The sequence below is a fragment of the Lissotriton helveticus genome, chromosome 3_1 (assembly GCF_964261635.1).
Source record: "Lissotriton helveticus chromosome 3_1, aLisHel1.1, whole genome shotgun sequence".
Lineage (NCBI taxonomy): Eukaryota > Metazoa > Chordata > Amphibia > Caudata > Salamandridae > Lissotriton > Lissotriton helveticus.
The window spans coordinates 1633394333-1633406331 of record NC_136061.1 but is presented as its reverse complement, the minus strand read 5'-3'; the positions used below and the strand labels follow the sequence as shown (position 1 = coordinate 1633406331).

Genomic DNA, 11999 nt, shown 5'->3' with positions numbered 1-11999 from the left:
CTACGATAAAACGCTAGATACGTTTAAATTGCAAGCTTTGCTATATGTGCAAACTGATAATATTCAGATGTTCACTAAAAAGATACCTACGTATGTTAGTATGTTTGTCCTGGGAAGTCTATTTGTAGCTCACTGCTAAAGAGTAGGACAACGGAGGGTTGCACACGGTGGCGAGTACCCTACTTCAGTGGGATACAGGTAGTAAGGTTGCTCTTGTATCGTTGAAGGGAAAGCACTAACTAAAGAAAGAATGTTCGCATTTTGCAAACAACGTGTGCCTGTGAAATAATGTTCAGTAGTACTCGTGCTGTATGGATAGGCACTACGTGGGTGAAGCACCTGGGTAGTGGGAAATCAGGGTTTTTAAACAAAGACGGTTGTCAAGTGGCACCTACTGCAGCGCTTAATTCGACCCAGTGGTTGCAGGTAGCCCCCATCAGCACTAATTTTTGGGTGGCCAGCACTTATTTTTTCCTCTAAATACTTTGACTCAGAGCAAGAGAGAGAAAAACACAGAAAGGGGAGAGAAGCAGGAAAAGAGACAGAAAAACAGCGACAAAGGGATAAAGTTGGGATGAAAAAGAACCTGCAAAAATAAGAAAAAGAGGCTGAGAGCAGGGCTTTCAGTGGGCCGGGTCTCAAGGGGTCTGAGCACCGGCAGTTTTTTTAAGGGGGCTCGAAACGCACAGGCGGTCTGTTTTTTTTCCAGACTGCAGTGACAGCAGTTTGCTGTCACTGTAGTCCAGAAAAAAAGTGCCAAGGCGCAAAACAGCCCGATAGAGACCCGTTTCTAGACAGCAAGCACATCGATGTGCGCTGTCCACACTGCTCACTTCTCACTAGTGGAGAAGTTACTGCATGACGTCATGCCAGGTGAGAGCTGTGTGGGAAGGGAAATCCTTTAACGAGTAATTTTCTTTCTGGATTTCCCTTCTCTTTCTAAAACACAAGATTGTGGTAGGGTCAGCAGGGCTTTAATTGGAAGCTTTTTCAATATTATTCACAAGTCATAGTTGCAGCTTATTTATCTTATGCAACCAATAACCAGTGACAAAGCCAATAGTCCTTACTTGTTGTAGGTATGATCTTACTTGTTGTATCACATATCTGGATGCAATGACACAGCAAAATACAAGTGGGGCGACACACTATGCTAAACACAGATTTTTTGCGTAAGTGTTTTAAAGCCACGCCCTTAATTACACTGGCTATGCCCCTTTGAGAGACCCCCCTGTTTTTTCATCCCACTTAAAGCCCTGGCTGAGAGTGTCTGCTGGTGGATGAAAGAGGCATGTGGTTGAATCAAGACCATGCAGCTTTGGTATTCAGCAACTCCTACATTGATCAGCACCAGATGGTAGTTTTTCGGAAATCTTTGGACGCTGCAACTTGTTATTTTACAATTTAAGACCTGACCTGTCGTGCACATTCGCTGAGCTCGGTACATACCAAATGCACACACTGCGAAAGAGCTCCATTGATGCTTATTGAGTGCACTCATCAAACCTCTATGGAAAACTCTCACTTCACATTCCCATTCAAGGTACATACAGCTCTGTTCATCCAGCCTCACAACAGTGTATACTGTGTACATTCCCATCAGAGTTCTTTACACACAAATTGTAGACATTCCAACAGTGTTAATTAGATATTGACTGTATCCAACCCTGTCAGAGCTCTCGGTCTGTCTGTCCTATGCACATTTGCCTAAGCTATTCAGACACCTGATGTGGAAACTTCTATTATTCACACCCCCATCTGCATTCTATAAGCATTATGTGAACACATCTCTGTCCACATTCTTCAGAACTGTGCTACATACATGACCACCACAGTCCTAGCGAACTATACCGCTGGGCATAAATCTATCGGAGCTCCCTAAATACAGACTATACACATTGGCATCGGAGCTCTGTAAACCTTTACTGTACATGTATTCTCCAAAGCTTTTTACAAGTACACTCTCGTTGGTGCCCTGTCTGCATTTATCTCACACATTCTCATCAGAGCTCTGCATACGTGTGAGGTGCACCATTCCATCAAAGCTCTACATACGTTTACTCCACTCTAACATGTGTATTTGTAAAGCGTGGGCATCTTGACGCTGAATAAAAGATGTATATTATCGACCTCAGATGGATGAAATGTTGAGTGGACCCGCTGGTATTTGAACCTGTGACCATGAGGTCCAATACAGACCATACAGTGGATGCCTTAGTCCACTAATCCACCAGACCCAGCTGGTGTGTACATCATCCTGAGACCAATATAGTTTATTGCACACATTCATAAATTCTCACGGCTCTCTAGGGCGGTCTGTGTACATCCTCACCAGGGTTCTGTCTAAACTGACTGTAAATACCATCCGAGCTCTGAATAGGATTACAGTACAAATGCTAACCTGATCTCTGTGCGCAATTCCTGAATACAATCTTTGAGTCCTTTAGAACTTGACCGTGCACAATCTCATCAGTGCTCCGTACACATTAACTTGGACACTTTCAGAGCTCTCTAAACATCAAGTTTATGCATTTAGTGATGTTTGTCTATTTCATCCACATGTCCGCATCAGAATTATGTGCCCACGTACTGTGCACGTTGACCTCAGAGATCTGCACACACTACCAGTTGCACTGTATGTGTACAGATATAGCACACGTTCACAGCACTGTCCTAGGCACATACTACATGAAGGACCATATTTACTAAGGGCTTGCCATGCAGTCGCTCAAGGGTATTTCATTTCCAGTGCAAAGGTTATTTTTTCCTCGAATGTTGCCCTTTCCTCATCACAAAAACAATGTATGCTGCTTTTGATTGCTTTTTGCATAGGGGAAGGTACTGGTGCGTTACAATTCCTGATCTGCACTTATAGGTTTTAACACAAATCCTAATCTAGTTGGCCTGATGGCTAGGGCGGTCGACCTCAAATCTGGGGAACCGGGTTCGAGTCTTGCAAGGATGCGCAACATTTTGTGATTCTGGGCAAGTCACTTAATCTCCCAGTGCCTAACAAAAAATGAATGTGTCCTCAGGAATGCAAGTGTTGCTCATGTAAAGCGGTCTGATACCCGATACCTTCGGGTCAAGTTCGCGCGATACAAAACTCCGTAATTTTTATTTTTTTAATGTGACACAGCCGGACCAAGTTTTGCAGCGAAAAATAACACCTAATTGAAGCAGGAACTAACAAAGAAAAATGTATTAATTTCTCCAAAAAACTGCTGTATTGCTGAAGTGCACAGTACACATCAGTGAGTGGGATCCTATGTTTACGTAGGCATTGTAGTTTTCACTGGCAGTACAAATCCTAAACTAGACAGTTACATGGTACGAGGCTGTGCATCGCACAAGACAGCCTAATTAGAGCTCCAGCCCTGTGGATGACACCAGCAGCAGTCCGAACTTAATAAAGGTGGCTATGAACTGTTTCCCCCTTGCTCGACATGCCACAGCAAATTTGGTTGCAAGGCTGTGTGAAAAGGGGAGCGGGTGTGGCATAACGGTCAGAGCTGTGACATTGGACCTGGGAAACCAGATCGAGTCTGGGTGTCAGGTCAACATTCTGCGATTCTGGGTAAATCACTTAATCTCCCCATGCCTACCAAAAATGAATGTGGCCTTGTGTAACCTAACTGGTGCTTATGTAAAGCACTTCAATACCTTCAGGTCGAGTTCGTGCTATATAAAACTGCAAAACAAAAAAAGTGCTACAGTTTTAGTTTTCTTTGGATCGCTACTCCACAAATTCTCAACAGACCTTCATATAAATCCAATTACAATTCAATATAGCTCTGTCAGTGGCTTAATGAAAAATAATGCCCCCCCCCCTCCCACCTCCATATGTGAAGGGTCCCCGAGTCTCGCATATCGCACAGCTATTCATTGGCATTGGGCTGAGTGTAGTCGAGCCCCCTCCAGCGTTGAGAGCCCTCTGAAGGGTCGGGAGGGGGGGGGGGGGGGGGGGGGGCTGGGAGGGGAGCTGCGCAGGAGGGGCTTCTGTTACACCCCTGAACTCTGTACTTTATCATTCCTATTGGAGCTAGAGTTCTTTGCCGGATCTAAAGAACTGGATTGAAACAGAGTTCTGCACGGGGGTTCCAGTGACTGCCGGCTGGAAAAAGCGAAAACAAAACCCCAGTTACTTCTGCTGAACGCTGGGGATTATCAAGCAAGTAAATCGAAGCTGCAGTAAAAATTGCTTCTGAAGAAAGCAGAGGGGTTCAGCCACTGGACAACGGTTACACGAGCATGCTCTCTCAAAACGCAACATTCAAAGTCCGTTCTGTTATTACGCATATCTGCGAGGTATTGCTTCCATACACAAGTACAGCTCACCGCCTTTGCATACATCGTTATGATTTGCATCTACTACCAGGCAGGATCAGGAAATCGTTCACTTATACCTGAAAGGTTACCCAGTGTACACAGATGTTTAGGTTAGGTATGGCAATCCGACACAGCATCCACCTGTGATGTGTGTTGCACTTGCAACGCATTTTTTATAGGTTGCAGGAGTAATTTTATTAAACATTATTATATGAGTTTTAGAGTGAGCAGCGCTAGGATGCCAAAGGGCATCTAGGCGCTGTACAAATTGGCTACAGTAAAACATTCCAGCATCATTGCTAAAAATGTTGTACAAACAGAGTAACACAGTAGCAACACATACAACTCAAATATTAGAACGTCTGTTGCCTACCACAACAGTAACAAGACAAATATAGGGGTCGGTAGCATTGGTGCAACAGGTGTAGTGGCACCGGGACTTATAGCTGTCTCATGGCTTCTTTTACTTGCTTGCATCAGAGCTCATGGCAACCTTGCTACATCAGGGTACGAATAACAGTTTTTATTTATGTGGAATTGGAAGTGGATGTCCAGGATGTACCACAACAATTTTATTTAAAGTGCTGTGGATAGCATCCATCAGCCCAAGTGCCCACATCCCACTTCCCCTTACCTGCACTATTTCAGGTAGAGGCATGACTGCATTTCTCCTGCGTCCCCCAATCCGGAACTTGGCGGCCTTGTAGATTTTCCAGTACACAAAGAGCACCACACACAGCGGAAGGTAAAAGGCCCCAAAGGTGGAGAAGATTGTGTAGGAGGGCTCCTGGCTGACGTGGCAGTTCTCCTGATCCGGGATGTAAACCTCCCCCCAGCCAAAGAGTGGGGAGAAAGAGATAATGCCGGAGAGCGCCCAGGTGAGAGCAATCATGATGTTGGAGATGCGCTTGCGGGTTTTCAAGGTGTACTCTAGGTGTCTTGTGATGGACCAGTAGCGGTCCAGCGCAATGGCTGTTACGTTCCATATGCTGGCGGTGCAACACAGTACGTCAAAAGAGATCCAAATGTGGCACAGGTGGTGGCCGAGTCGCCACCGCCGGCCAGAGAGCTCGTTCACCAGGCTCAGTGGCATGACCAGTGCCGCCACCATCACATCTGACACAGCCGTAGATGCCACCAGATTGTGGGGCACACGGTGGAAGGTCTTCACCCGCAGGATGGTGACCAAGATGAGCAGGTTCCACAGGAAGGTGGCGATGATGAGGATGACTAGCAGGGTGAGAATGAGAATACTGAAGATAGAGAAGTTGCCCCTCTTCAGGACGTTGCCCTCAGAGCTGTGGTTAACCCCGACCACGGACACATTGATACTGTCCACAGCTGTGGCCATAGCTTTGAACACATTCGTCCTATCCAGTTCAGCTGATTGGTGGGGATGTCACCCAGGCGGTTGCTGTCATGGTTACATTTCTTTTATTCCCCATGACAACACAAAGCTGTGTAGTAGCATTGCTTATCCACCCCTTATAATCAGGACAAGCACACACCATAAGGCGAAAGTATCTGAACAGTCTGAGTTTTTGGTGTTCTTCATTTCAACATACACTTCAGTCCTTCTGAAGACAGTCTTTCCACAGATACAAGCTCTCATAATAACATTTGAGGTGCAGAGTTCTTTGACATTTGTATGTCCCCACATTAATGGCACACAAATTAGAGTGTCCTTCCATGCATGTGCGTATCCCCACAGTACTAGGATTGCTTACAACGGAAATAAACTAGAACATTGTTCCCTAAGAGCTGGTCCTGGAGTGACAGTTAAACTTCACTCTTGAGTGTACTTCCCCTTAGGCCTGTCTGCATATTAAACCTTCCAACCTCACTTGAAGATAAATTAGACCATCCTCCCTGGTAAGTGACCCCAAAAGAGTAGTCAAGTTAGAGTGTTTTCCCCAGTTGTTTGCCCAGCAGATGAGTCAAGCTAGAATGCCCTTACTGGGGATTTGGTCCAGTAACTTTGATAAAACTCAAATGTCCTGCCTTTGACTTTTGCTATCACGTCATTTAGTCTAAAGTAGAATATACCAAGTGGAAGGCCTAGCATGTGCTTGTCCTCATATGTCGTTCAAGCAAGAGTGTCATCCATAGAACTTGTCCCCACCAAGGCTGCTCAAATGGGCTTCATTCTTGCATGTTCAGTGTCTCTTTGGTAAATACTGGTCCAACTTGACAGCTGAGAAGGTGGTCAGAGAACCCTTTCTCTTGCGCTAATTTCACGCTGGAGTTAAGCTACAGATTTCTTCCCTGAAGACATCTCTGTCAATACAGGAACATTATTGTTGTACTGTTGTTCACGGCACTGGCCTCAAAATTGGAGCCAAGCTAAGGATCTATTCTTTCTAGCCTGGTAGCTTAAATTGTGATCTCTGCTTAGGATTCCTTCTTCAAGAACCACTAGTGCAACGTACAAACTAAGCTACATTTCCTTCTGTGCGTGCTCTTCCAAGTCTGGCATTAAATTAATCTTACAAGTTTCAATTATTTCTTGTCACATCAATGGAGTGAATGTAACACTTTACTGACATTGCTCAATTCCATGTTGTGTTCAGTGCAAGACTGTTCTTCCCCAGATGTAGACTTAAACTGCGGTCACCTTTCAACTTGTTCCCCATTAAAATCGTCTTACCAAGTCCTGGTTGTGTCTGGGCAGTAGCACTGTAGGTTCATTTGCCGTAGTTATTATCATGCATCATTCTACTCGTCCACTGGAGTGACTCCTACACCTCGGAGGTCACGCCCCAGTCTGTCGGATCCCAAAGTATAGTCTGCTGGAGGTTCCTTCACATCCAAGCAAGAGCATCTCTATTGAATGCAGATTCACACTGCCTTCTTTGCATTACGTTGGTCCCTCAGTGGCAGTCAAGTTAAAGTTCCCAACTTTTCTAGGTCCAAGATCACACAATGAAGCTGAGATGAAGTTTATTTCTTCCACAAATCCTGGTCTGCGCAATGGGCGTTGCGCGCCTGGTGGTGTTCCAAGCCGTGCAGCCAACTTCAAGATGTCCTCTTTCTCAGCTGAAGTTCTGTTCGGTGCTGTACAGCCAGTATCTGCTCTCTCTTTTCTGCAGGGTAATGGTCCCCCTTCACAGAGTAGTTCTGCCTCCGCACTCAACAGGTACTTTTCATCTGAGTGCAGCAAAGTTCAGGCGTTGCCTTTTAAGGGCAGTGTTGCGTGGTGCGCCGACGTCCAGGCACCCCCTGCGCAGGTGCTGCGCCACGCAGCCCTTCCAAAAGCAGGCTCTCCTTTTCCTCAAGTGCTGTTTCACGCTGCGCAGCCGAATGCAGCTTTCTCACTTCCCTTGGCGCTGAAACTTCCCCGCCGAGCTGCGAAGTTCAACCTTCCTCGTCATGCTCCGTGCTTCGCAGTGAAGAGAACTTCTGTCTGCCATCCTCCGCAGGGGGCGCACGCACCTGTTCTTGGGTATCCAAGTGCGCCCTGCCCTGTCAGTCAGGCGCGCGCGGGTCCTCTCAGAGCAGCCAGGCTCCGCTTCCCTCAGGTGTCTCACCTAACCGCACTGCTCCTGCTCAGCCAGTTCACCCCGCTCCCTCCTCAGGTGCGCGCCGGTCCTCTCAGAGCAGGCAGGCTCCGGCTACCCTCTGCCTCAGGTGTCGTACTTAACTTCGCTGTTGCGCCAGTTCCACCCGCTCCCTCCTCAGGCGCGCGCGGGTCCTCTCAGGGTCTCCAAGTTACGGCTCCTCCCGTCCTCCCCGGCGCCGCTCCTCGCTGTGCTGTGTTCATAGTCCGTGGGCGTTCGGCGCCTGAAATGCAGGCAGGCGAGGGCTCTGGGAGTCCCGCATTTCCATTTCAAAGCTTTGGGGAGAAAGGGAGCCCGTGTCGGATGAGCGTGCTGACTGCCATCCATCGTCTTTATGGAAATGCTGCTCAAGTGGTCAACGGTGTGATGGATCAGGGGCTCTGCTGAGGAGCCGTGCGGGGAGCAGACACCTCCCGCGGCTGCTGCCGACGCACCCTCCCCTCCCTCGAACCAGAGAGCAGCGCAGACAGGCGAATGGGAGGCGCAGCCGGGCATGGGTGTCTCCCCCACAGCACCACCCGTCACCGAGCAAGGGGAACCCTGCACGACGAGTAAGAACCCCTGGCACCCAAAGAAATTATCTAGATGTAATTTTGTAAATTACCGCTTTAGAGATCTAGTTCTCGTTCACCATCAATATTGTATCCATTAAAAAAAAAAGGGACTGTTAAAAAAAACGGGCTTTCACGTGTTCAAAAGAGTTACATAGTAGATACCCCAATATGTTCAAGACACGAAAACGTCCTCTTGCAGTTCTGCCTTTGTGTAGAGAAAAGCAAAAGGAAGACACCAGCGCGCAGAGAAAAACCGCAGGGCTGAACACATACCAAAGTCCAAACGGAGATCTCTACCTTCAATGAAACATCGACACATTATATTTTGTCGAATGCACATTTTCGCTTCAGATAGCTTCTAAGACATCAAATTCGACACCGGTGATTTATTAAATGAAGATAACTGGCAAACAGCCCCTTGTGTGACACCTGTGTTTTTAGTGAATTCGCTTGTTTTTACTCCCATAATAAGCAGGGGCACTGAAATGATGTGATTCTCTGGCTGCAGCGATGTCAGTACATTTTCCACATAATCCACCAACTGTTGCATAATTTGCAAATTTAACACAAAAAAATCTGGCGCAAGAGGATGCAAGTTAAGTCAATCAGTGGGAAATCCACTGTTGTACATTATGAAACCTCTATTAGTTAATGAACTACAGAGGTCTGTGTCTGTAACCAGAGAGCCACAGAAATGAATCCTGGTTAAAGAACGTAGAATACTGGCTTGTGTATGCTTCGTGCTACGAGGTGCAAATCTGTTACATAATGCACTGTGAAAATGTAAGTAATTATTTTAAATTTGCATTACACACAGTATAAGACAGGCTGTTATAAAATACGCAAAAAAGGTATACGATAAAATAGTGCTTTCAAGATTTTAGGAAATCCGAGATTGAACATAGTGCATTTTTTGATAATTGTTCATTAAAAGCACGCACTTCACAGCTCAGCTGGTAACTCTCTTGCAATACCACTCAAAAATAATAAGTCTGTGTCATCAGGAAGTTTCAAGTGCCAGCATCGATTAAAGCAGCCTTTACATTTTCAGCTTGACCAGTTAGGCACATTTATGTTTCTTTCAGGCAATCAGGCACCAGTGCCCATCATGATATGGCACACAATAAAAAAATGCATGCAGTGTGCCATTGGTTGAAGAGTTTTGGACTTGGGAAAGGTGTAACACATGAAAAAGGGCCACTTTCCGTGTACAAATGCCCTTATCACAAACAACATTTCTGAAGCAGTCACAAGTTTTCCCACAACTTTCACAGTCTATGGCGATGCACAGGCATTTGTGGCCCAGTTGAGCAGGCTGACCTTAAAAAATATTCTAAGAGAGAATGCTAATATGCCAAATAAATTGATGATTAAGGAATTGGCATGATTGCATTGAGCCTCCCTTGTTTTTGCCTCCTTCTTTGGTAGGACACATCTCTTGCTGTCTCCCTTGCATAGGTTATCATGGTTGTCACTTAGCTGAATGTCTTCAGGATACCAGATACAGAAGTCACTCAATGGAGTGAAATATGTGAAGATGGTGCACTGTGCTGCATGAATCGGAAAGATTAGAACAGAACAAACACAAGGAGATGATAGACAGAGCGCTGAAACTTTTCAGTCACTCTCCCCATTCACAGATCTGGGTTGAATCCATCATCATCATTCTTTAGCTCACTTCACCCCAGTTTAGAGCCAGCTATATGCAAATCAGTCTTGACCCTGTGCCTCATGGGAACAGTGCAGCCCAAAAAGACAAGCCAGGTCTTCCTTGGACCAGAAACAACCATCCTGGGACCGGTTTCAAGGTAACACCCCTTATCAGCCAGACTAGGTTGAATCCAGTGTCAAAGTGAGCAAGGGACCCACATTTGGGCTTACCCTGCTAACTTAGGGCAAATAAACCAAACAAAAGGAGATGATGTACGGAGCGCTGAAACTTTTCAATCACTCACCCCCAGTCACAGATCTGGGTTGAATCCATCGTTATTTAGCTCACTTCGCCACCCCAGTTCAGAGCCAGCTATATGCAAATCTCCCTCCCCAGTCACAAATCTGGGTTGAATCCATCATTCTTTAGCTCAGTTCGCTACCCCAGTTCAGAGCCAGCTATATGCAAATCTGTCTTGACCCTGGGCTTCACGGGAACAGTTCGATACCAAAGGGGATGATGGAGGGAGCGTTGGAGCAAATCAAACACTCACCCCCAATCAACTGATCTGGGTTTAATCCATCATCATTCTTTAGCTCACTCTCCCTCCCCAGTTCAGACATGGCCATATGCAAATCAGTCTGACCCGGTGCCTCATGGGAACAGTCCAGCCCGAACTGCCAAGCCATGTCTTCCCTGGACCGGAAACAAGCATCCTGGGTTTGGTTTCTGGCTAATCAGTCGTCATCAGCCAGGCTAGATTAAATCCAGTGGCAAAGTGAGCAGGGGACCCACTTCTGAGCATACCCTGCCAACTTAGGACGAACAAAGCAATACCAAAGGGGATGATGGATGGAGCTTTTGAGCAAATTAAACACTCACCCCCAGTCAACTGATCTGGGTTTAATCCATCATCATTCTTTAGCTCACTCCACCACCCCAGTTCAGACATGGCCATATGCAAATCAGTCTGACCCTGTGCCTCATGGGAACAGTTCAGCCTGAACTGCCAAGCCATGTCTTCCCTGGATCAGAAACAAGCATCCTGGGTCTGGTTATTGGCAAATCAGCCGTCATCAGCCAGGCTAGCTTGAATCCAGTGGCAAATTGAGCAAGGGTCTCATTTCTGGGCATACCCTGCCAACTTAGGGCGAACAAAGCAATACCAAAAGGGATGATGGACGGAGCATTTGAGCAAATCAAACACTCACCCCAAGTCAACTGATCTGGGTTGAATCCATCATCCTTCTTTAGCTCACTCCACCACCCCAGTTCAGGCATGGCCAAATGCAAATCAGTCTTGACCCTGTGCCTCATGGGAACAGTCCAGCCCGAACTGCCAAGCCAGTTCTTCCCTGGACTGGAATTAAGCAGCCTGTGACCGGTTTCAGGTTTATAACCCTCATCAGCCAGGCTATCTTGAATCCAGTGGCAGAGTGAGGAAGGGACCCACGTCTGGGCATAACCTGCTAACTTAGGGCGTCCGTTCCAGGGAATACCTGGCTTGGCAGTTTGGACTGGACTGTTCCCTTGAGGCATAGGTTCAAGAATGATTTGCATATGTCTGGGTCTGAACTGGGGTGGCGTAGTGAGATAAAGAACGATGATCGATTCAACCCAGATCTGTGACTGGGGGTGAGTATCTGAAAAGTTTCAGCACTCCGTTTATCATCTCCTTGTATTTGCTCAAATTCCCTCTATTTTTAGCTTCCACAGTGTCTAGTTTCCAGATTCTACCATTGAGCAGTTTATCTAGTCTAAGTGTTTCCTTTTTATTCTGGTACCTGTAGTCATGCATTGGTGTACAGTGGAGGTTTATAAAGTGCAATGTACACATGCCGAGGCAGCATTTTGGCACAGAGTGAGAGTGAAACAAGGACACAGAAACTTTGGCCAGGCAAAGACATG

General features: G+C 46.5%; 1 protein-coding gene across 1 annotated transcript; it reads right to left on the bottom strand.

Annotated features, from left to right (window-relative positions):
* Window positions 1-4042: 4042 nt before the first annotated feature.
* Window positions 4043-7676, bottom strand: LOC144824287 (5-hydroxytryptamine receptor 5A-like). Its single transcript, XM_078683414.1, has 2 exons — window positions 4964-7676; window positions 4043-4114 (listed from the first exon to the last, which is right to left on the bottom strand). Exons 1-2 carry the CDS (start codon window positions 5678-5680, stop codon window positions 4043-4045), a joined length of 789 nt encoding a protein of 262 aa, XP_078539540.1. The 5' UTR covers window positions 5681-7676.
* Window positions 7677-11999: the final 4323 nt, after the last annotated feature.

What these genes read in the sequence shown, in the direction of transcription:
- LOC144824287 (XM_078683414.1), bottom strand. Translation starts at nt 5,680, where the DNA reads ATGGCCACAGCTGTGGACAGTATCAATGTGTCCGTGGTCGGGGTTAAC. An exon ending in CTCTACCTGAAATAGTGCAG is followed by an intron (nt 4,115 to 4,963) that starts GTAAGGGGAAGT and finishes CGCTTTTTCCAG; the next exon opens with CCGGCAGTCACTGGAACCCC.